Below are 24,402 nucleotides of genomic sequence, written 5' to 3'. Positions count from 1 at the left end.
AGCAACGTGGGCACTCTCTGTCACATTTTTCACAGGATAACAGTCTCTCAATGTGGTAATTGTCAAAGCTGTTGTGTGGTGTGTGAGGTCTCTGTAACTTGGATGCTGAAGGATTTAATCCTGTACTTACAAGATTATATCAGCCAGATTACAGTGTGCACATTTATGCAAGGAGGAGTTGCTTGTGTTGCTTACAGGCCCTGTGTAAGGCAGAGGATGAGACTGATGTGATTGCAGCCAATCAGGTACGAGCTGAACAGAAGGCTGAGCTGGCCGAGTTTGATGAGAACATTCCGTGGGACGAGAAAGAGGACAGAAGACAGGAGGAAGATGATGTATCAAAAGTGGAACAGGAACTGGCTATGCTGGAAAAAGAGGTGAGAGCACAGTTAAAATATGACTCTATACACTATAAGCCATAGTACATGGATGGCAATATCAAGGTGTTTTTGGATGTTATTAACACCAAGATTTTGTCTGCAGGGTAATTTTGTGTACCCTCAGATGAAGTTTGAACACCGGCCAGATCCATGCATAAGCTTTGCATGTTGAGAAGTTTCCCTCATTCTGTTTGGTTGTTTGTTGCCTGAAGATATCTGCCTGAAGCATCTTCCAGTTTTGTTAAATTTTGTGTGCAGATTTGTTTAGTCGCCTCTCACATTAGGTTCTTTGTTGTATGGTTAAAGTGGGTTATCAATTCTCAGAATGTGTGTCCCAAATATGTACAGGTTACATGGCCACCAAGCTTACTAAAAGCAGATAAGAAAGTTGTTGATTTCTAGAAATGTAGAATTTACTGAAGGTTTTGGTGAAAGCGGCAGTATGAATCCTATTTTACGATCATCAATATTACATGGCACTAGTTCTTGAAATGTTCTCAGAGTTTTTCTTCTGGTCTAATATGAATCTGTTCCTTCAAAACTGTTTGAAATGTCTTCTACCAGCTGACCCTCAGTAGTAAAACGTTTAGTTTTGGGAATCCTGATTTCCCTGAAAATCATCTGAAAATTCTTATCCCTGCCTACAACCGTGTTGTGCTTCTTTCAGCTGACTCCAGTAGAGCGTTACGCGGTGATGTATATGGAGTCTCAGCTGGAACCGTACAATGTGGAAGAGCTGGAAATAGCAGAGGTAAGGGGGGAAAAAAATTAGATCTTGTAGTACCTGTTTGTTTTTATACAGGCTTTTTACTGTAATGCTGCTAATGTTAATGGTGGCATAGTTTTAAATCTTGCCAATATAAATGCACTCTGTGATGAAACCAGACAGTTTCGTCTGAAATTTAGAAAAGATTGTTACAAGGAAGACTAGATATAGAAAACTGCAGGGTTTTCAGTTTCCAGTTTATATGTTATAATGCAAGGCAAAGTTTGCCCTGTTCGGAAGTAAGGTACCAAGTTCACAACCTGTCGTCATAAAATGACCCTAGAATCATTGCAAACAAGTCAGTTGTGATGGGGCTCACCAGCCCTTTACTGTAATTAGCATGTGTAACCAATGGATCAAGCTTACCTACCAATACCTTAAGTGGCAATACAAGGACTAACCGATGGATCAAACTTACCTGCTAATACCTTGAATGGCAATATAACAACTGTACTTCACCATAAGTTGAGCACTTTTATGTGACCCATTTTGATTGATAAACCTTAAAAGGCCACTTCAGATTGTTTTTTTTTGTGAAGGTCGATTAATTACTTACGAGGTCGGCATCAAGAGTACAACTTTAAGGCCTTCATATTCATCTGATAATGCATTGTTACCTGCCAAACTTCAGGAGAAATACAGTGAATAACACAAATGTTCAGGAATAATCGTAGCTTGTGACTTTTACTTCACTGTTGTTCTACGAGTTGCTAGATTAGCTACCTGTTGTAGAGAACCTATTTTGCTAAGCCCTATTTTGCTATTACTCTCCACTTTGGAATTTGTAGTGTTCACTCTGTGGCTTCTGCGTTATTTCAGGAGGAAGTGGAGCTGGCAAAGAACTCGTGGGAGTTGGCTCGTTTGAAGGCCCTGAAGGAGGAGGAGGAAAGACGTGCTGAATGGGAGGAGGACGAGATGCTGTTCACCTACTCCCGAGAAGACTCCTACAACCAGGTGAAGAAGGGCTCCAAATCCCGCAAGTCTCAGGGCGGGGCCAAAACCACAGGCTCTACCCCCACACCTCAGCCTCGCCCATCTAGGGCCAATAGTCGCAAATCGCTAGACTCAAGTGGGACTCCCAATACCCCTGTGGCGAAAAATGTTTTTAAAATAGAAAAGGTGCCCCAAGCTAGCTCGGTCAATGTTAAGATGCACAATCATGTAGATTCCAGTCCCATAGAGAAGAAAGTCATAGCTCCGCTGAATATACATGTGATTACTTCTAAGCCCAGCAATAGTCCCTTAAGGAGCCCCAACCATTCGTTGACCTCTCCCAAAGGCCGTATTATCAGCCCGCCCAATTCCCGGGTGGCCAGCCCCTCTAATGTGCTCAGCCCCAAACCTAAAGTATTGTCTCCCAAAGAGAACTCTAACCCCAATACCCCGCAACCCTGGTCCAACCCTAACCTGGTGATACGAACACGGCGTGCCTCGAAGCAAGAGGCCATATTAAAACAGGAGGAGAGATTCAGACATGACTCTGAGAGCAGTGAGGTAGATATTCTCACCTTGCCAGCTGATGCTGTTGGTTCAAATAGCTCCGTGACCTCGTCAAGAGAGAGCTCCAGGTGTGCCTCTCCTATGTACATAAACCCTGCCCCTTCTAAACAGGCACCAGTTACAGTGGAGATCTGCAAACCCCTGCCCAAACTCCAAACCGTCTCTCAGGACAGCAATGGCTTGAGCCCTGCCAATACTCTAGATCAGGACGGATGCTAGCTGCTCTGTTGTTAATTATAGAAGTAATTGTTTTTTTCAGACAAAGTAAATGTATCAGTCCCAGTGATAACTCCAGATCATGTGCATAATTTGCTGGAAATAGTCCTGTACATACAACATTATTTCTTTAAAAAAAACACAAAGTGCTATCCCTTATACATGGCCTGTAATCCTCTTGAGTTTACCGTGCGGTACTTGATTGGCTGTGCCATTTTTCCTTGTAAAGTTTACGCTTGTAGGGCAGGTATAAATCCATGATGTAATTTTGGTTTTGTACATATCTGTAAATACATATTGTATGTATGTATGTAAGTAATATGGCAAGAATTTCCACGGCTTACCAAAGCCTCTGGGTAAAGTTTCTCTACCCTTGTTTGTGATAGTATACAAGAGTTCCTGGAAATGATATTGTGTAATTCTGTAAGGGAGAGTCCAAGTGGAATCATGGGGTCCTAAGTGAGTGAGAAAACATAATTGGTGCGTCTGGAAACTACATGATCAAAACTGTCTTTTTTTTTTTTCTTTTTTTTTTCTCTCTCGCTTGAATGATAAGAGCTGTATTTGTTGAATAAAAGTTAAAATGTTTTGGCAAATTATAAAATCTGTTGTCTGCATCTGTTTTTTTCCTTGGTGGTGTTATCACGGGGGAGGGAAGGGGACATTACTGGCTCAGGATGTGAATCTTGATAACCAGAAGGCACTGCTTTCTGGTTCAAGGTTTTTGGTGTCCCGCAAGACCTTTTCTCCACAATTCTGTTAACCCAACCTGTGTCTCATTTTAACAGCTTCATTCTTGGTGTAAGACTGCATGGAAGCTGACCCTCTTACACCTCGAATTGATGTTTGGTGGTCCCTGAGGCACCAGTTTAAAAATCAGGAAATGACAAAATTTCACACATTTGGCTCCTTATTTTCCTAAATTTCTTCAAACTGGTGCCGTGTTTATAATAGTAATGCCAAATTAGTGGCGGCTACTTTCAAATCTGTGAAATTATTTTGCCCAAAACTGCTAGAATCGAAAGCAAAGAATTGTCCCCAGTATTTGCCTCAGTGGTTTTCTCGCACGGCACCAAACTCCTTTCTCGTGTGGTTCCCAGCTAGCTCTGTCTTCACCACCAAGGAAATGAGATGCAGATTGGAACACAGATTTTTTTTTAACAAAAATCAGTGAGGAATTGCACGTTTTTCTGAACTAACCAGTTTTATGTTCTATAAATGATTGATTCACAAAGCAATTACCCCAATTCTTCAAGCTTTCAACTGCCACTGCGACCAAGATTTTGACATTCAGAAAGAACCATTGGGTGTAGAGAAATAACTTTTGTACAGTTTTATGAAGCTTGCATCTTTAATGACATAAAAAAATCATTTTAGCATTCTTTTTAAAAAAAGTGTGTTTATCCTCAGTCTGTGAACAATTAGATGTACATGTGAATACTTGTGTACTAAACTCTAATTTAAGAAATGAGATCTGAAGTTAGGTAACTTAAAAACTCCACAACAACAGCAACAATCCTGTTTTTCACCATATGAAAGTCTGTCCTAAAATTCTACTTGCCCTGGTAAGTATTCATTTACTGTCGTGAAAGAGTAACTAGTAATAGGTCTATCCAGTGAGTCAGTGACCCTAATTCCTTGACCTTTTGTGTATGAAAGAGCAATTTATGTAAGTTTTTAATTTGATTTAGCAGACAAAACTACTGTGGTTGGATTGGGCAATTTCAGGACTGCACAAAGAGTATAATTTTATCCTTCTGATTCAACACAGAAAAATTCCTCGGCATATGCTTGAATAAACAACTCTCAAACACGCAAAAAGGTTGTAGAATGTAAGTACCCTCAATTCCATCACAGATCTAGAATGAAGGTTGTATGGTGATAGGTGCCCCCAAACTGTCTACACCTGTACAACATCTATGTCCAAAGGTGTGTAACTTTGATACCAAGAGACCTCGCTATTTGTACTCTTCACCAATGTAACTTGAAGTATGTTTTCGGGAACTGGACAGTAACAGATTTTAAACAGAGTTTCAAGCTTATTGGCCAGTCTGTGAAAAACCAAATTGATAAGGAGTACAGAGTTGACCTTTTCACACTGAGAGTATCGTCTGAGTCAGTTATTTCTCTGAAGGAAGACCATGGCTGCCCTTCTAGGCAAAAACTACAAAAATATGAGGGAAACGGATGAAAGAAGTATTTAGACAAGTCAAATTATTAGTAATGTTTTTTTTGCAAATTTGGGTCCCATTTTGATACATGTACATTGAAGGGGATAGTTGTGCCTAAACAATATACAAAGGTCAGATCAGATATTCACACAGTGAGCGCTCTAGTGTAGGTGGGCGCTCCAGTGTAGGTATTCACGCAGTGGGCGCTCCGGGGTAGGTATTCGCACAGTGAGCACTCCAGTAAGGTATCCACAAAATATGGTTACAGTGTACGTGTAGGTATCCACACAGTGGTGTTTCAGCCAGGTATCCACCCATTGAGGTTTCAGTTTGGTATCGACAACGTATGGTTACAATGTGCATGTAGGTATCCACACAGTGGTGTTTCAGCCAGGTATCCACCCATTGGGGTTTCAGTTGGGTATCGACAATGTATGGTTACAATGTGCATGTAGGTGTCCACACAGTGGTGTTTCAGCCAGGTATCCACCCATTGGGGTTTCGGTTGGGTATCGACAATGTATGGTTACAATGTGCATGTAGGTGTCCAGTCCGTTTTTCTTACAGTATGATGTAAGTTTTATGTATCCACACAGTAGGGTGTGGGTTTTGGTATCCACCCAGTTGGGTTTGAATCTAGATATCCACAGTGGCCAAGTGGTTAGCATGCCAGCACAGTTTAATAATCCAGAAGACTCGTGATTGCGATCACTGTAAATTCAAGTCCAGCTCATGTTGACTTCCTTTTCTGTTCTAAGGTCTGCAGCAACCTGCGGTTGATCATGGGCTTCACCGTGCTCTGCTTGGCTTCCTCCAACTGTAATGCTGTTCGCTCTTGAAATGTATGGGTGAAATGTTCAAAAGTGTGGGGGTAAAACTCCAATCAAATATATAGATATCCACACATCAGGGTTTTAGTGTGGCGTCCACACTGTAGGGACAAGTGTATATTGACAGGCACCTCCCCATCAATTATATAAATATCCACACATAAGGGTTTTAGTTTGGTATCCACACTATAGGGACAAGTGTATAATGACAGGTACCTCCCTATCAATTATATAGGGGCCTCCGTGGGTTAGTTGGTTAATGTGCTAGCTCAGCGTACTGACCCAGGAGTCTCTCACCAATGCGGTCGCTGTGAGTTCAAGTCCAGTTCATGCTGGCTTCCTCTTCGGCCGTACGTGGGAAGGTCTGGCAGCAACCTGCTGATGGCCGTGACTTTCCACCCACCATAATGCTGGGCACCGTCATAAAGTGAAATATTCTTGAGTACGTCCTAAAACACCAATCAAATAAGTAAATAAAATCAATTATATAGATATGCACACATCAGGTTTTAGTTTGGCATCCACTGTACGAACAAGTGTATATTGACAGGCACCTCCCTATCCATAAAACTGTCTAAAAATAGTGAAAATAGTGTAAGGTGTCATGGCAGTGTTTTCAGGAGCCTTGTATGACTACACAGGGTTCCCATCACATCATTACACTGTTGGCACATGTGGACTGGATGAATGATGTTTAATCTCTATAATCCCATCTCATGATGCCTTAAGGTCTGCCCGCAATCTGCTGGTTTCTCCAGTCTTTGCCCCCAGCATAATGGTGGCTGAAATCGCATAAGTAAAATATTTGAGTTCTTTGTAAAGCAAACAGCTAAATCTAACGTACGTATTGCACTCTGAAGAATGACAGCGTATTTACAGGCCACTATGATCTGTCCAATATTCGATAGGATTGTCATGTCTGCAGATTTCTTAGCCTTGGTAGCTGAAAATCATTCGAGTAAACATGAATCCTGTCAAAAAAGCTACCCAGTGAAGGACCACCCATCCATCAGTGAATCACCCATCCATCAGTGAATCACCCATCCATTCACTGTCCCTCAATGACACATCAACCACCTGTCCACTCAACTACCAACCCGCTCAACTGTTGAATCATCCAATGAACCACCCATCCCAAATAATTGACCACCCACCCCCTAATCGGCCGACCACCCACTCAACCAACCAAACACCGAACCAACCAGAGAGCCACGTATCAATAAACCACCCATCTATCCAATCAACTACCTGTCTAATTAACCATTCTTGTTCAGCAGAATCCTTATGAAGTGCTATTTCTCCACCCACAGGTGTTCGTGTCAGATACTGACGGTGATCAGATGCCAGTAAGTACAACTTCATATATGACTGCTGACCTCTTTATCAACTGGGAGGGTCTCCAGGAACTGTTGAATTTGGGTTGTTCTTGTATGGTAAATAAGCTAACCTGTCCCTCGTGGCAAATTTGAACCTTTTTACTTGGTTCCGAGAGCTCTGTTGATATCAGAAAGGGGTTGTGATTTTTGTATGGAAGGTAGTATATCTTACTGGAAAACTGTAAGTTTCAGCACCAATGGGAGCATATTATGATATTTATGCTTCAGAACAGGCATTTTGTGGGGTGATATTTTATGTCCTGTACAGAGCAGGCATTTTGTGGGGTGATATTTTATGTCCTGTACAGAGCAGGCATTTTGTGGGGTGATATTTTATGTCCTGTACAGAACAGGCATTTTGTGGGGTGATATTTTATGTCCTGTACAAAACAGGCATTTTGTGGGGGGATATTTTATGTCCTGTACAGAGCAGGCATTTTGTGGGCTGATATTTTATGTTCTGTACAGAACAGGCATTTTGTGGGGGGATATTTTATGTCCTGTACAGAACAGGCATTTTGTGGGGGGATATTTTATGTCCTGTACAGAACAGGCATTTTGTGGGGGGATATTTTATGTCCTGTACAGAACAGGCATTTTGTGGGGGGATATTTTATGTCCTGTACAGAACAGGCATTTTGTGGGCTGATATTTTATGTCCTGTACAGAACAGGCATTTTGTGGGCTGATATTTTATGTCCTGTACAGAACAGGCATTTTGTGGGCTGATATTTTATGTCCTGTACAGAACAGGCATTTTGTGGGGGGATATTTTATGTCCTGTACAGAACAGGCATTTTGTGGGGGGATATTTTATGTCCTGTACAAAACAGGCATTTTGTGGGCTGATATTTTATGTCCTGTACAGAACAGGCATTATGTGGGGGGATATTTTATGTCCTGTACAGAACAGGCATTTTGTGGGGTGATATTTTATGTCCTGTACAGAACAGACATTTTGTGGGGGGATATTTTATGTCCTGTACATACTATTATTTGGACTATTAATATAAATCAAATTCTGTTTTCGCATTTATCCATCCACTATAGTTTCGTTTTGAAAATACACTCATTTTTAATTGTTCTAAACTTTCCTGCCAAACATAGTTTTATGGATGGTGTTAGAATTGTTGTTGATTTAATCTGTTTTCTGGGTTTGGGAAATGAATTTCTGAAGGGAAGAAGGGAAGATCACAGTTTTTAATTTCACATTTACTCCTGTTGCACACCCACTTAAGCCAAACCCTACACATTTATATGTACAAACACATTAGCCTTGGAATAGGAATTGTAGTTTCCCTTGCTCACAATTTTTGTGGGGTTTTTACTGCTGCTAAGTGGTTGACGGTGGTAGTGTGTAACCTTGCCTTTATTTGAAGACCGCTCGTCTTCACAAATGTGGTGCACATAAATGTATGCCACTTGTGGGAAAGTTGATTAGCAGATTTCCAAAGGTTGGTGGTTTTATCCAGGCACACCCATAAAACTGACCATCATAAAAGTGAGAAAGTCCTCTTTCAGTAAATGAATAAATAATGGGTATAAAAATAGGGCTATATAATTTATATTCTTGCAACTTTTGTCCAGACATTATGAAACTAAAATGTGTATCGTTGGTTACCAGCTCTGGGCCCCTCCCACCCCACCCCAGGATGATAATGACCTGTACATAGACCAGACGATCTTCTTCATGTACGAGCCCATGCCGATGACAGAGACCCAGCTGCCTCCTGTCTATGTGAAGAAAGAGACCCGGAAAACAAAAGTGGAAACGATGTCAAGTGAGTGCATGTAATGGAGAAGCAGTGACAGTACTACAGTGAACTACATGTAGATCAGGCTTAGGATTTGATTTTCGAGCGGTCCACTGACTGGCTTAATAGCAATACAGGAGTATGTACCTACACAATCAATGTCCCCTGAGTAAGAGAACGAGGTTCAGTTCTGAGTCCGATCACGTGGAAGACTGAATAAATTAGAGGTCCTCTGTGGCCGAGGTGGTTAGGGTGCCAGTGTCCTCATTGACTCAGCAGCCTCTCTCTTGTCCATATACTATGACGAAGGTGTCGTGTCTTGTGTGTTTGAGAGTTCAGTGAGGCAGCACTATGAATGTAGTGACTGAAGCCAGCCTGATAGTTCTGTGATGCAAGGAAATACTTCATGTAAACTTGTGTAAACTTGGTATATGGTTAAGAATTTTTTCTGTGACGTTGCCTTTGTTCAGGATAAAATGCCAGTCAGATATTTAGGGGAGAGATTGTTATTAGCATCCTGGAATGTGGTTGTAATGAGTATAAACTTGTTTTCGTACCTCAGGACGCTTGCTCCAGAAACAGTCCAGCTCGGATGCTTCTGCCCAACTACAGGCACGCAAACTCAAGCAGAGAAAAGAAGAAGCACCCAGAGTCCCTCGCTCGCTGTTTGAGCGGCCAACAGCAACCATTGTCAAGCTTCGCAAAGAGGCTAAGCTACAGAAACTCAAGCAAGGGTTAATCCGTCCGTTCCGCCAGTTGCCGGCATCCAGTAACAAGCCGGTAATGGACATCACACCTGACCACCCAGAGTGGCTGATACACGAGGACTGGGCCCTGCTACAGGTGAGAGAGTCGCTCTGATAGGTCGAGGTCCCTTCCCCACTGGCTCAGTGGTGTAAGGTCACCTCGCTTTCACTCTAGCGAAAGGGAAGAAGCTCTAGATTGAAGGGGTCACAGGTTCATATCCAGCTCTAGTAAGCTTGGACTCTACGTGGGGAGTGGGTAGAGGAGGCGACAGCTGTAATCTAATCCCTTGCGAGGAAGCTAAATAAGCTTTCATTGAGAAACGACATTGATTGTGAATGGGGTTCCCATTTATAGTTGAATTTAGCTTTTTATGGGTTAAGCGGGAGATAAGTTTGGGATATGTTCATGGAAGTAGTACTTTTCAGTGTTGAATGTTATTTTTATTTACGTTTGAAATGGACAGAAGAACAGTACATGTACAGTAAACCCAAACAGTCCTCGAAAGTCCTGAAAAACCTAGGTATTATATGTAGTTTTGTGAAAGTCCGTGGAAAACATTCTCTCTGACTGGTGCAAATTTGAGTGGTGTTTTGCTGTTAAATGTATAGGAGACCTTCTTAGGGGACTGGCGTGTTCAGCGTGATAGTAGTGCTGACAAATCACTTATGGTGTGTGATTCTTGGTTGTCGTTCACAGGCTGTCCAGACGCTGTTGTACTTGCCCCTGAATCTAATGATTGTTTCCCCTGCTCACATTCCCAACTGGGACCTCGTCTCTGATGTAGTCAACAGCTGCAGTCGTGTGTACCGGTCGCCCAAACAGTGTAAGCTGCGCTATGAGAATGTGATCATTGCTCGTGAAGAGGGACGCATTCTCTACGACATCAACCCCAGAAAGCAGAAGAAGTCAAAGGGTATTTACAAGGTGAGCAGTTCAGAATAGTTCAAGTCTGTAGCCTGGGGGAAAGGGTACAAGAATCACATAGATGATATTGTGAAAGTAGTCCTCAAAGAATAAGTATCTCTATAGGGAACTAATATTTATGAGAGAATATACTGTTATTGTATACTGGATTTCACCTAAATTTAGATATGTAAAAATGCACTTTCAGAAACTCCAAGAAGTCATGATACTTTTAATGTCAAGACTTACAAGTTTTTCTTATAAGAAATCAGTCAAACTTCACCAAAAACTTTGTCAGTGAGTCTGTAAGTTGGATGAATCAATCGCATGAAGGAAAATGTATCACTTGAAAAATGCTGATATTCAGGGGAAAGACAGAATTATATTTTATTGTGACGTATAAAGATGTCATGGTTTGTTTGGGTTATTTTCACAGCCAGCCCTGTTGTGTGGCAAAACATAAGAACGGCCATCAATGGCCTTTCTACTCGTTCGCCATCCAATGCGCCTTCCAGTGAAAATAACCTTTACAAAGTTTGCTGTGGCTAACTTTGTAATTAAAATACAAGGAATGAATTTGAAGAAGTAAAACAAAGGATATTTTCAGACATTTATGTGGGGATGTGATGTAGATTATGACTAAGTGTAAACTGAAGTTTAGTTTTATCCAAAGTTTTTCTGGAAGTAGATCTAGTCCAACACAAAATACTGTGATTCCTTTTGCCATAAATATGACTGCAATGTTTCTAAAGACATAATCATGAATGTGACCTACAGCAAGTCAAAAATTCTTCATGTTTATCCCAATACATGTATATGTATTAAAAAGTAAAATAAATGGTATTGTAGCTTTCTTGCCATGTTGCTGTTTAACAGAGTAAAACGCCCATCCAAAAAAAAAACAAAAAAGAAAAACCTCTGAATTGGTTAGTTGGTGTTGTGCTGGATGTTGTGGCGTGCCCTGACTGTTTCTGAACATCGTATCTCCAAAAGACAAATGCCAACTAACCTTTGACCTCTACAGGACTTGCCTGTTGTAAGCTCCTCCTACTCTTCCACGCAGACAAAGAACAACCGGCCAATGAAAACCAGCCAGCTCTTCCTGCAGGACAACCAGAACTCGGTCACTATGCTGCACTCACTGCGCTTTGACTCCATCAAGTGCATCGCAGGAAAGCGCACACCCACTCTGAGACCCACACTCGTGAACCCCACGCAGAAAAATCCAAAACACGCGGCTGTTTTGGCGGAAAGTGGAATAACTTATGACACCCCGCTGAACCCCGAGAAGGTGGCGGCTATTCGGGCTGAGCGAATCCAGCAAGAGAAGAAAAAGGGACAAGTGATGATGATGAAGGTAGGGAAGAATCGTTTTATTGGAAGATTATTTTGAGATGAATTATTTTCAGTTGTGACAACCGGCTGTATATATGTTATTTTGTCAAATTTTTGGTCTAGTATGTCTTATATTGGGTATTGCCATTATTAACCAGTCGTGTGAGTGTAGGGCAACATATCACAGGTACTCTCCTTATTGGTCTGTTCTCTTTCGTGTAGGCCCAGACCGATCAGCTTGCAGCCCAGAGAACACAGGCGCAACAAGCGTCCGCTGCATCAACTGCAGCTGCTCAAGTGGCGACCCAGCTACAAACAGCTGCAACCGCAGCTGCCAATGTCCTAGTAAGTGCTGGAATTTGTTGGGTTTAGATCTGTTGCGCTCATTTTCATTTTAACATTTCAGCTTGTTTGTTTTATTGTTTTATTTGTGTTAATTTTCGTTTTACCAAGTCATATCCTTCTTTGTGGGTGTGAAACTTATGTCAAAACAACATGTACATAGTTTGACAAGTATTGAGAGGGTAAATGCAAACTTAGAAGCAGCAGTGACATTTTGCCACATTTGGTTAGATGTTGTAATTCCTGCTGTCGTGGTAAATTGTGATCTGCTTCGATACTCCCGACTCCTTTACCTGGTGTCTTGTGCCATTCATGAAGTCTTTACTCTTCCAATTTTCCACATGATGATGAAGTTCTTTTTGTTGTAAGATTTTTAATTTTTAAGTTTATAAATATAAATTTTAAAATATAAGAACCAGTGAAAAGTTTAAATCTTTGCAGTCTTGTAGTATCTCATCTATTTTAAGTGACAGCAAGGGATTTATTATTATTTGGTTAGATTGGAACTTGCTTGAAAGTGTGTGACAACACGACTGAATACCCTAATTATCCAAACTTTTGGCATGTGAAAGAGCAGCTTTTAGTGCAATTTTATACACATTTTGACAGGGTTTTGGAGACAAAACTACATTGGTTGCATCGGCCAGTTTCAATATTGGTTTCACAAAAAGTATAATTGTATCAGTCAACACAGAATAAGGCCTTCAGAATGTGCTTGAATAAACACATGCAAACATACGAAAGGTTGAAGAATTACAGAACATAAGTTCTGTCAACTCTGATCTTTAAATTTGTTTTTTCTGTCCTAATGAAAACTTTGGAAGGTTTATAAAAGAAATAGCACAGAGATTAATCGATATCCATTTTTCCAATTTGGTGTTCTTTTTGGTGATTAAAAGAAGGCATTATGGTGACTTAGGAAGGCTTCATTTGTGGATGTGGAATTGATTTACCCACTAGATTGATCACTAATGTCAAAAGAGCACCATGTGCTCAAGGGAGGTAACTGTACATGTGATTTGCCTTTGTGATTTCATGTACATAACATCCTCAAGGTTCTGTAAGTTGTGTCGGAACAGGTCACAGATATTGACAAGATGTTCCAAAGTGGAACGTGAACTGCGATCAGACTGGAAGCCCAACAAACTCTTTAAACCTTTTTATCCCTGTAAAGTCCAAGCTTGTAATTCAATATCCTGTTAAGGTTTTATCAGTTGTGTGGCTAACCTGTGCTCTGATTTCATCGTTAACAGCAGACTGGAGCACTGCAGAAACCTGGGGTGAGCCCCGGGACAGTACCCGCTGTCTCCATCACGCGCCCAGGGGGCAGCACTAGTAACATTGTTGTCAACACTGCACCGGGGGTGTCCGGCACCACCTTTGCAGCCATCAACAAACGAATGAGCCAGCAGACTGGGGCTCTGGCCCAGCCTTCCACTGTAGTGAGTGATCTGCCTTGGTAGTGCTGTGTTGCTTTCACTTTCTGTTTCCCCCTTTGGCCTCATCATGTTTCTGTGCTTTCACTCTCAGTGTCTTGGTTTTTCTGTGATACTTTCTGTTTCCCCCTTTGGCCTCATCATGTTTCTATGCTTTCACTGTCAGTTTCTTGGTTTTCTGTGATATTTTCTGTTTCCCCCTTTGGCCTCATCATGTTTCTATGCTTTCACTGTCAGTGTCTTGGTCTTTCTGTGATACTTTCACTTTCCTTTGATTTAGCCTTTTTACTTTCGGAATTGCTTTGTTGTCTTTCGTAGTTATTTGTCACCTCAGCCTTCTTAGTGGCGGGGAACAATTTCTGCTTGCATGATGAATATACAGCTCTTGTAGAGGTCATATTCGTGCCTTTCACACCGCCAAAGTGTTGAGGTAGTTAAACCAAATAAATGGGTTGAGTAAATAACTTTTGCCCTACGCTGAACGTCTTTGAAGTGAATGTTGAAATATTTAAATGTTCTTCAGCCAAAAGGTGTGAGACAAAATTTTGAGAATTGTTGTGTTTATTCAAATTTTTCGTTGTTTTTATTACTGCTTTGTTCACCTTAGCTGTAAACTTGATATAGGATTTGTTTGATAGTCTTTAACTGAAGCTTATTGGGAAGTGTGAAAATATTGTGCCATATTTGTAGTATAATTCTGCAAGTGTTTAACAGTGGTCTCTGGTAAAACTGGTAAAGAGAGTAGCAAATTTTGTTTAATACTTGGACAGCTGCTGTTTAGGAGAATATCGAAGTATATTTCATCTATACTAATGCAAAGAAAAGACTCAGCATGTAGGCCTGTGTTATGAATTAACAAGAGCTTTATACTGGAGAGTTGTAGTTCTCAGTTCATACGTGTACGTGTGGCTGCATTTGTTTTTGTTTGCTTCTGTATATGAAGCTTACGGACAAATTACTGAAATTGTTAGCATATTTCTGTAGATTTAGAGAGGAGTTCCAGAAGACGATGAAATTTACTCTTTAGCCCCACTTTTATCACTTCAGCAGGTTAAATCTATTCTGTCTGAAGCACAAACTTTGTACACTCAAATCTTCTCCTTTCTCGTTTACTGAACCTGTAAGATAAGTATTTTATAGGAGAAGAAGCCTTGTTTCAAATGTTGCTAGTTTCGGGTGACTTTTATTGAATTCCCTTAAGAGTGACTTCCCTTTGGGATGTTAACAGTTTATTAAACAGCGAGACAAGACTTAGTTGATTGTTTAGGCAAACTGCTGGCAGAATATCTGTATTTCTGGTGCTGAAGAATATTAATTGAAGTAGTTCATAATACCAGAATAAACTTCTTTTTCTGCTATAAAGTAACAACACATCTTTTTTGAAAGATCCTATCTCAGTAATCAGATATGTAGATCGGGGTAGGGAACTGTTGGAAAGAAAACCTTCAGCATGGTGATTCATTGTTGCCTGTCCTTTCTTCTCTTCTCTCCTAGAAGACTCTGTCCCCTCAGACGGTGAGCCAGGCGGTCAGAGGTCAGAGGACGGTGCAGGGCACAGCTCTGACTATGCAGGAACTGACCACTGCTGTAAACCAGGCACAGGCCCAAGCTCAGGCCAGGGCTAATCTCACATCTGGTACGGCCACAGTGGTCACTACAGCCAGTCTGACGGCTGCCCAGTTAGCCGCACAGAGGACGGTGGCCTCTGCTACTTCAGTCACAGGAGGTAAAACATTTGGTGTTGAAACAAGCTTGTACAAGAGAAGATACCTACTGTTTCTGCTGAGGCTGATGATACTGAACATATTGTGATTGCCAATTGAATTAAGAAGATAACATCTTTGTCCCGGGCTCTGTCCGGTCTTCTCCCACCTAAATGCTGGTCACCGTCTTACAGGTGGATTACTCTTGTGTACAGCAACATCTGATTGTGTACACTGATACACAGCCTCCATATTCATGTGGCACAAGAGTTAAGCTGGAGATTGGGGACAGTTGGCTCATGGTTAACACTTGAACTGACCATATTTATACAAATTCTGACAAGTTCTCTGTATTGAGCTGAAGTTTTACATGCATATAAAGCACAATGACACAAGTGGAAAGTGCCATCGCTGATGCTCTTTGTGCATGTTGTTTGCTGTAAATGACCAAATTCAGTTCTGGATGTATTGAACTGAAGTTTTGCATTCATGTGTTTCCTACAGATCTGTTACTTTACCACAACATGGATTATCCAAATGTAGAATTTAGACCTGCAGAACTTGGCGCATGGAGAATTTTGAATGAAAGTCTGGCAGGATATCAGAAGATGAAGTGCTACTAAATAGGTGGTTACAAATGCAGACTGAAGTTTGATATGTGGTTCCTTCTTATGGCTCATTTGACTTGTTTTGTAATCCCACAATACCGTGTGTCTTTTCTGCCTTGTCTGTCTGTCCATCAAACTTTTGGTTTCCATACAGTCTGCTCAAAATATTGCTTAGTTTTGATGAAATGTTCTGTTGAGATTCATTTTGTGATCCATCCAGTTTAATTTGAAATCCAATTTTTTCAATGCATATGTTAACAACGCGTATGTTAGTGTTAATTAATTTTCTGAATTTGATTATTCCTCCATTTAGTGACATCAGTACAACAGCAGCTGTCACAGGGCAGTAAACCTCTGACACAGGCTCAACTGTCACACCTCAGACAACAACAACAGACGATCCTCAAACCCAACGCTCTGCACCCCAGGCAGATCCTTACTCAGAAAATACCCTTCAATGTGAGTATCTCCACCATATGTCCACAATCATTAACTCAGTGTGAGTATCTCCACCATATGTACACAATCATTCACTGAGTGTGAGTATCTCCACCATATGTCTGCGATCATTCACTCGATGTATCTCCACGATATGTCCGCAATCATTCACTCAGCAGGATTATCTCCACGATATGTCCGCAATCATTCACTCCATGTGAGTATCTCCACCTTATGTCTGGACTCATTCACTCAATGTATCTCCACGATATGTCCGCAATCATTCGCTCAGCATGATTATCTCCACGATATGTCCACAATCATTAACTCAGTGTAAGTATCTCCACCATATGTCTGCTATCATTCACTCGATGTATCTCCACGATATGTTCGCAATCATTCACTCAGCAGGATTATCTCCATGATATGTCCGCAATCATTCACTCCATGTGAGTATCTCCACGATATGGCTGCAGTCATTCACTTCGTTTGAGTATCTCCATGATATGGCTGCTATTATTCATTTAATGTGAGTATCTCTATGATATGTCTACAATCATTCACTGAGCTCAGCAGTATGATGTTATAATACGTGTACAGTGAACTTACACATTTCTATGTCACATAACAATGCATGACGTTATACATACGCAACTTTGACGTACCTATGCTTGCCGTTGATTGGTCTATAATGAATGAGGGAGTGAAAGAGAATGCTAGCCTGAAATATGCTGTTTTTGCCTCATCTTCTTTATTTAGAATTCTTTGTGTCAGATCCTGAGAATGCACATTCCCATAGTTCATCCTGAGAATGCGCATTGTGATAGTTCATCCTGAGAATGTGCATCCCGATAGTTCATCCTGAGAATGCGCATCCCGATAGTTCATCCTGAGAATGTGCATTGTGATATTTCATCCTGAAAATGCGCATTGTGATAGTTCATCCTGAGAATGTGCATTCTGATATTTCATCCTGAGAATGCGCATTGTGATAGTTCATCCTGAGAATGCGCATTGTGATAGTTCATCCTGAGAATGCGCATTCTGATAGTTCATCCTGAGAATGCGCATTCTGATAGTTCATCCTGAGAATGCGCATCCCGATAGTTCATCCTGAGAATGCGCATCCCGATAGTTCATCCTGAGAATGTGCATTGTGATAGTTCATCCTGAGAATGTGCATTCCGATAGTTCATCCTGAGAATGCGCATCCCGATAGTTCATCCTGAGAATGCGCATCCCGATAGTTCATCCTGAGAATGTGCATTGTGATAGTTCATCCTGAGAATGCGCATTCTGATAGTTCATCCTGAGAATGCGCATTCTGATAGTTCATCCTGAGAATGCGCATCCCGATAGTTCATCCTGAGAATGTGCATTCTGATATTTCATCCTGAGAATGCGCATTGTGATAGTTCATTCTGAGAATGCGCATTGTGATAGTTCATCCTGAGAATGTGCATTCTGATAGTTCATCCTGAGAATGCGCATTGTGATAGTTCATCCTGAGAATGCGCATCCCGATAGTTCGTCCTGAGAATGCGCATTCCGATAGTTCGTCCTGAGAATGCGCATTCCGATAGTTCGTCCTGAGAATGCGCATCCCGATAGTTCGTCCTGAGAATGCGCATCCCGATAGTTCGTCCTGAGAGAATGCGCATCCCGATAGTTCGTCCTGAGAATGCGCATCCCGATAGTTCGTCCTGAGAATGCGCATCCCGATAGTTCGTCCTGAGAATGCGCATCCCGATAGTTCGTCCTGAGAATGCGCATCCCGATAGTTCGTCCTGAGAATGCGCATCCCGATAGTTCATCCTGAGAATGGGCATTCTGATAGTTCATCCTGAGAATGCGCGCTCTCTGGATTCAACGAGGTATGAAGAAAGGTTCAGTGGCATCGGGTTACACAGCAAACACAAATGTGTTAAACCCTCAATGATGCACTCAGTGTGTGAAACAAATTTCTGACTACAATGACCCTTGAGTCTAAAAAGCATGAATTTGGGAGTATTTAGGTGTGAAAGGCCAGTAGTTTACTCCACTTGTAAAACCTTACATCTGTTGTAGATAGTCAAAAAAAAAAAATGTTTGTTTAGCTTCAATACCACAGTGATATAAATAAACAGTAATTGAATGAGCATGCAGATTTACTTTCTGTATATGTTGTAATATAATGTTGTAATGTTGTTGTTGTTCACAGGAGATGCGTCGGCAGCAGTTGAAGCAACAGCAGCAGCAGCAGCAGATCCGTCAGCAGCTGCAGCAGGGTCAGACAGGTGCTCATCAGCTACATGTGGCCAGCGGTCAGAAACCTGTCTTAACCTCTCAGCTGGTCACTGCTATAGGACAGGTCAGTGCAGAGGTTGCAGCCACTTTGTATGCATTATTTTGAACCCTTTAGAACTGTGTGGAAATGTTTAACCAGAATCTGAAGCACACACTTTTCAGGGTAAAGGGAAGCTTGGTAGATCAGGGTCACTTCATAAGCATTGAAACCCCTAAAACTGCATTGGAATGTTTAATAAAAAAAAAAAAAATAAAATAAAGCAAAAACCTTTCAGGTTGATTTTAGGTTGCATATCCATTAAATGATTGGTTTAGCTAAGCAATATGGTTGTTGAAAATGTATTTATTAATGTATGTGTATGCCAGCGATTGATTGATATGACCAATCATCACACTTTGGCTTTCACTTTCAATTTCGGTGTATGTACGTGTAACAAGTCTGATGTTGTCAATGCTTGCCTGGAAGGGCATGAGGCTATTCTGCTCTGTTGATATACATTGAACAGTTTGAGTATTGTATTTCACCAATAGTTTGGTATGTAAAAAGGCACTTTCAAAGGTGCATAAAGGCCATATGTTTTATGGTTTTTCTGATTAAAAAAAGTTCTGATCAGACTTCATGAGTGTGAACTGTGTTAACAGAAGACACCAGTGAAGCCTATCCAGCGACTGACGGAGGCAGAAGTGCAGGCATTGATCAAGCGTCAGCAGGCCTACAACAAACAGTCAACAGCCGGCCATGTGCAGCAGGTAAATGTACGGTCGCTTTGTTTTTCTTGTCTTCCTTTACTGCTTTTCTAGGGGCCAAAATGTTTGGTCTTCCCTCATTTCTAAGAGCTCATAAAAAAACAAAAACAAAAAATCATGAAAATGATGACCTCTAATTTAGTCAAAACTTTGTATCATACAAATGTTTATAAATTCAGACATACCGGTAAATGGTTGTGTGTTGTATTGTATTCAAATGCGTATAATTTTACAGTGGCATGGGTGAACCTTTAAACCACATTGGATGACCACAATCCCTCTGAAGAGCTCAAAATACCAAACATTTTGACTTGCCTCCCTTGTTTTGCTTAGCTTTTAAGACTTTCATCATTTTTCAGTTTTTGTTTGCTTGGCATTTCTTAATTTTGTTGTGTTGTACTTGTTTGCTATCTAGCAGTAAAGCTCAAGGTTGTTATTTCAGTTTAGCCATGCCACTTTTATCTTTCATAATGTTGATGTTCTTCAGACTTCCTCTTGTTGATCCTTGCCTTTTGGCTCGTCGGGAGACACAGGATAAAACCTGGGTCTGGTCATACCACAGGCTTTAAAACTGATACTTCTTTCTGCCTCACATGGCCCTCAGCACTGAGCAAGGAAACAGGACTGGTTGGCCTGGGTGGGGTGTCATGTCTGGTGTCAAGTCGGCATGATACTTCAGTGGTGGCAGCACTTTGGTGGTATGGAATCGCCCTGCCACAAGAAGACACAGAATATGTACACACACCTAATGGTTCCCAAAACCCAAAGCCTACATATAAGCTTAAGCCTTTTTTTTTCGGTGTGTAGCTGCAAACACATGCAATTCATAGAGGAAGGCCCCAGTTGACCGAGTTACTTCTTTCATAGTGCCAACTGCGGTTGTATGACTGATTGGTTCTTGACCTTAGAGTTACACAACAGTTTATTTAAATAAATAGTTGATGTTGAAGCGAGTATAGAGTCACATCCCTGTGTTGTCAGTTTCAGGAGTTGTGCTAAATGAACTCGCAGATTAACTCTCAGGCCTTATGCCCTTGACACCACTTTGTGTTGTGTCGAGGTACCCGCCTAGCAGAACACCCGAAGTCGTCTTCATCCTGCTTCATTCAGAGCGCCAACCTTAACCCTTCTGCTTCCACCAGTCCAAGTGAAACAGTTTTCATCCCTACCTTTTCACCAATCATCCATTCAGAACACTGGGTCCCGCGAACCACCCTCGTGTCTGTATAATGTGACTGGGTGGGCGACGGTGTCATGCCTGGTGTCTTTGGCGTAATATTTCAATGGTGGCATGGACTTGCCCTGCCACATGAAGACCCAGTCAGGGATAGATACAAAATATTCAAATGGGATAAAATGTGAAAAACTCGAATATGTTTATTGCTAAAAATATTAAGTGTTTATTTTGTAAAATTTATTATATAACTAACTCCCTGCTAGATGTCAGTGATATACATTTTATAATATGTGCAGAAAAAGTTTGAAATGACTGAGAATGTATTTCCTTCACTCCCCAGGCTAATTTGGTCCGTTTTGCCTCACTGTACTGGACGAAAATTTTCTCAAATTCAGATAAGGGCTCTCCAAACATTTTTGTATTTAACACTGACAGTATATGTATACCTAATGACTCCTCCTGGTCATATGACTGAAAAATTGTAAAGTACGAGGTAAAACGCCAAGCATACATACATCGATATGTACATTGAGAGTAAATAAGTGTCTCGGTAAATGTAGTCAATCCACACCTGTCCTGTAATTATCTCCCCTTGGTTTTCAGATTATTGCTCCAGTACAGCAGGTGGGTCAGGCATCAAGTGCCCAGAGCCCTGTGGCTACCCTGGTTAAGACAGTGTCTGCCCCCTGCGTGTCGAGTGTCACCATACCTGTCACCCAGGTGGGGCCAGTGAACATCAACGTCAGCATGACAGGGCAGAAAACTGCGACAGGTAAATATTGACCTCAATGTGCATTGTTGGTGTTTGCCATAGGCATACTTTATTAGCCAGTGGAAGTGAGAATCCATGTGTTTAGTTTATAATACACGTAGTAGTGTTTAGATGATGTAAAATGTGTTCATCCCACAAGTAGGTGTTGTGCAGGGCCCAGCCTCATGAAGCCTTCACAACACTTTTTTTTTTATGAGGCTCATGAGGTGTGGGTTCACCCCCTTCTTGGGCAGGGTATTCATGGAATCCCCCCATTGTACCATGCTTCTTCCTAGTATTGTACCTCTGGCATTACCGTTCAATCATACTGATCCATAACTGCCATAAAATGCTACACACACATGTATTCTTTTCTAATTTCAGGGAAAAATCTGACTGTCAACCAGTTACATCAGCAACAAAAGTTAAATCATTTCCGTCTGCTTCAGCGTAACCTGCACCCAGCGAAGATGGGTATGTATCAGGGTGATCTCCCTTGACCTGAGGTGTATGTACATGTTCCAGCGGGCGGTTGAGCTTATGTGCCATAATACAATCAGTTTACACACCGCACAGTTGTATGTGACAGTATACTTATCCATAAGCAACATGATTATCAAATTTCCCTGGCCTTGGGCGTTAGCACACCAGCACGGCGCAATGACTCCCTGGCCTCGGGCGTTAGCACACCAGCACGGCGCAATGACTCCGTGGCCGAGGGCGTTAGCACACCGGCACGGCGCAATGACTCCGTGGCCGAGGGCGTTAGCACACCAGCACGGCGCAATGACTCCGTGGCCGAGGTCGTTAGCACACCAGCACGGCACAATGACTCCGTAGCTTCCCAGCAATGCTGGTTGCTGTGAGTTCAAATCCAGCCTAAATGTGGGAAGGTCTGCCCGCAATCTGCAGATGGTCGTGGGTTTCCCTTTGATTAGTTTTTTCCTTTTTGTTCCAGGTCTTTTTTTCATAAATTATAACTTCCCAGTCTATGTCCCATGCTAAAGTGTTTTACAAGCAGTTTTATGGAGGTTGATAAACAGTCCATTTTTTTTTTCTGAAAACCTGCACTTCATGGATTGGTAATTTCTAACCTCCTAACTTTGATATAATTAGTTTGTAGGTTTATGATGCAGATGTGAAGCTGATTTAAAATTAGATAAAAAAGAGTTATCTCCCAGGTGCTGTTATGATCTAGATGTGGAATATATGGATTTACAAATGTTACACTGATGTTAGTTCAGTGTGTTTTCAAGTTACAAATGTAACACAGATGTTAGTTCAATTTGTTTTCAATTTGCAAATGTAACGCTGATGTTAATGGTATGAATTTTCAAGTTACCAGTGTTAACTGATGTTAATGATGTTGTTTCTCAGGTGTGGCTCAGCAGGTTACTGGGAAGGGCCAGGTGCCCCTGGGGGCTATTCAGATCAACCGGCCTCTGCCCACCATTACCCTGCAGCAGTTTGTTAAACAGCAGCAACAGCAGAATCAGGGGGCTACAATCCAGCAGATCATCACGTCTGTGGCCCCCAGCACACAGACTACCCAGCCCACACTAATCGCCACGGTGACACAAGCCCAGCCCATGGTGGCGAAAGTCTCTCTGGCAACGGCTCCAGCCACAACACAGATGCAGGCCATCACCCAGGCTTCTTCGTTGACATTAGGCTCACAGGTGTCGGTGACAACCCAGCCGTCCGTGGCAACATTGAGCCTGACAGCCGCGTCCCCACAAAGTACCCCCACGGGCGTGGTGCAGTCTGTGAATGTAACTTCTGCTGGATCCCCAACTGTGCAGATGCAGCCATTACAGACGGTGTCGGTAGGACAGGCCAAATTGACGAACATTGCGCATGCTGTGCCTCAGGCGCGTGTCACTCAGGTCGTCCATCAGCAGGTGCAACCTAGTCAGGTGACAGGAATCGGACGCACGCACACCATTGCGGCACAGACACCACCGGTCGCCGCACAACAAGTGGTAGTGACAGCTGCAACAGACTCACCACAGATCCAGGCACAGATTCAGAGAGCGACTGCGTCAGCGCTATTGGCGTCTCAGGCCCCTGCTGCAGCTACGCAACAGGCTGCACCTGCCACTGCGCCTCATACTGTAACGCTGGCTTCAGTGGGACAGCAGGCTCAACCTGCGCAGGTGGCGCAACAGCAAACAGTTCAGGCACAGCCACTGACACAGACTCTACCAGTGCTGTCTCAAGCACAAGCAGTGGCGACGCCAGGCACTGCTTCTCCCCAGGTCACGCCTCATGTTGTAACACCAGCAACACCACAGACTGTTCAGCAACAACAACAACAGCAGCAGCAGACCCCAGCAAAGACACCACACTATGCCATGAGATCCCGCACCACACACAAACACTAACCCAGACACTTTCAAATGACTTGATGTTGAAGACATTGCCAGCCGCATAGAGTAGCCCAGGTATCCAGCTTACCTTTATCAAGTGTGGAAAAGACAGTCTATAGCCAATGTATCCTCCTCGGTTATACATGTTAACATGTACTTTTTGGGGTTTGATCGAACTCTTCAGAAATATGAACATTTTGTGGGTAGGTAATGTTTGTATTATGCAGTCGTGATATAGATGAAGAATTTTAAATATGAAGTTATACAATTATACGGCTTACTGATAAGATAAATAAACCGGAGTGGTTGCTTTCTACTCCTTGCAGGCACTTATGACTGGAGTAAAATTACAGCATCTTCAACATCTTTTGTATTCACGTATACGCTACTCAGACTCTTGGAGCTGTACTTACCAAACGTCTGATAAGACAAATAAGTCATTCAAACCGGCTACGATTAGAGTGTTTTCCTCTAAGAAGATAAAAATTTGTACAGTTATTCTTTACTGCAGAAATAGGTACAAACCACAATTCCAGTTCTTCCCTGTTCGGAGTTTGACAATTTATG

The 24,402-nt window shown here is 42.0% G+C and overlaps 1 protein-coding gene across 6 annotated transcripts in view; it reads left to right on the top strand.

Moving 5' to 3' along the window:
* Nucleotides 1-24,085, top strand: part of LOC135477224 (helicase SRCAP-like) — a 58,369-nt gene extending 34,284 nt beyond the window's left edge. For 2 of the 6 annotated variants that reach the window (XM_064757393.1, XM_064757388.1), the window contains 17 exons: nt 198-377; nt 1,048-1,131; nt 1,966-2,100; nt 7,174-7,209; nt 8,864-9,020; nt 9,556-9,836; nt 10,437-10,664; nt 11,668-12,000; nt 12,201-12,323; nt 13,574-13,762; nt 15,251-15,482; nt 16,381-16,526; nt 18,706-18,855; nt 19,434-19,547; nt 21,319-21,487; nt 21,851-21,940; nt 22,844-24,085. In XM_064757393.1, the coding sequence (XP_064613463.1) occupies nt 198-377; nt 1,048-1,131; nt 1,966-2,100; nt 7,174-7,209; nt 8,864-9,020; nt 9,556-9,836; nt 10,437-10,664; nt 11,668-12,000; nt 12,201-12,323; nt 13,574-13,762; nt 15,251-15,482; nt 16,381-16,526; nt 18,706-18,855; nt 19,434-19,547; nt 21,319-21,487; nt 21,851-21,940; nt 22,844-23,850 (3,654 nt within the window). In that variant the 3' untranslated portion in view covers nt 23,851-24,085. The remainder of the gene's footprint in view (nt 1-197; nt 378-1,047; nt 1,132-1,965; nt 2,101-7,173; nt 7,210-8,863; nt 9,021-9,555; nt 9,837-10,436; nt 10,665-11,667; nt 12,001-12,200; nt 12,324-13,573; nt 13,763-15,250; nt 15,483-16,380; nt 16,527-18,705; nt 18,856-19,433; nt 19,548-21,318; nt 21,488-21,850; nt 21,941-22,843) is intronic. The other 4 variants (XM_064757391.1, XM_064757389.1, XM_064757390.1 and 1 more) reach the window with 4 other exon arrangements.
* The last annotated feature ends 317 nt before the right edge of the window (nt 24,086-24,402 follow it).

Source organism: Liolophura sinensis, chromosome 10, assembly GCF_032854445.1.
Source record: "Liolophura sinensis isolate JHLJ2023 chromosome 10, CUHK_Ljap_v2, whole genome shotgun sequence".
Taxonomy (NCBI): Eukaryota; Metazoa; Mollusca; class Polyplacophora; order Chitonida; family Chitonidae; genus Liolophura; species Liolophura sinensis.
The sequence above is the reverse complement of the archived record's forward strand: the minus strand, read 5'-3'. Positions and strand labels throughout refer to the sequence as shown.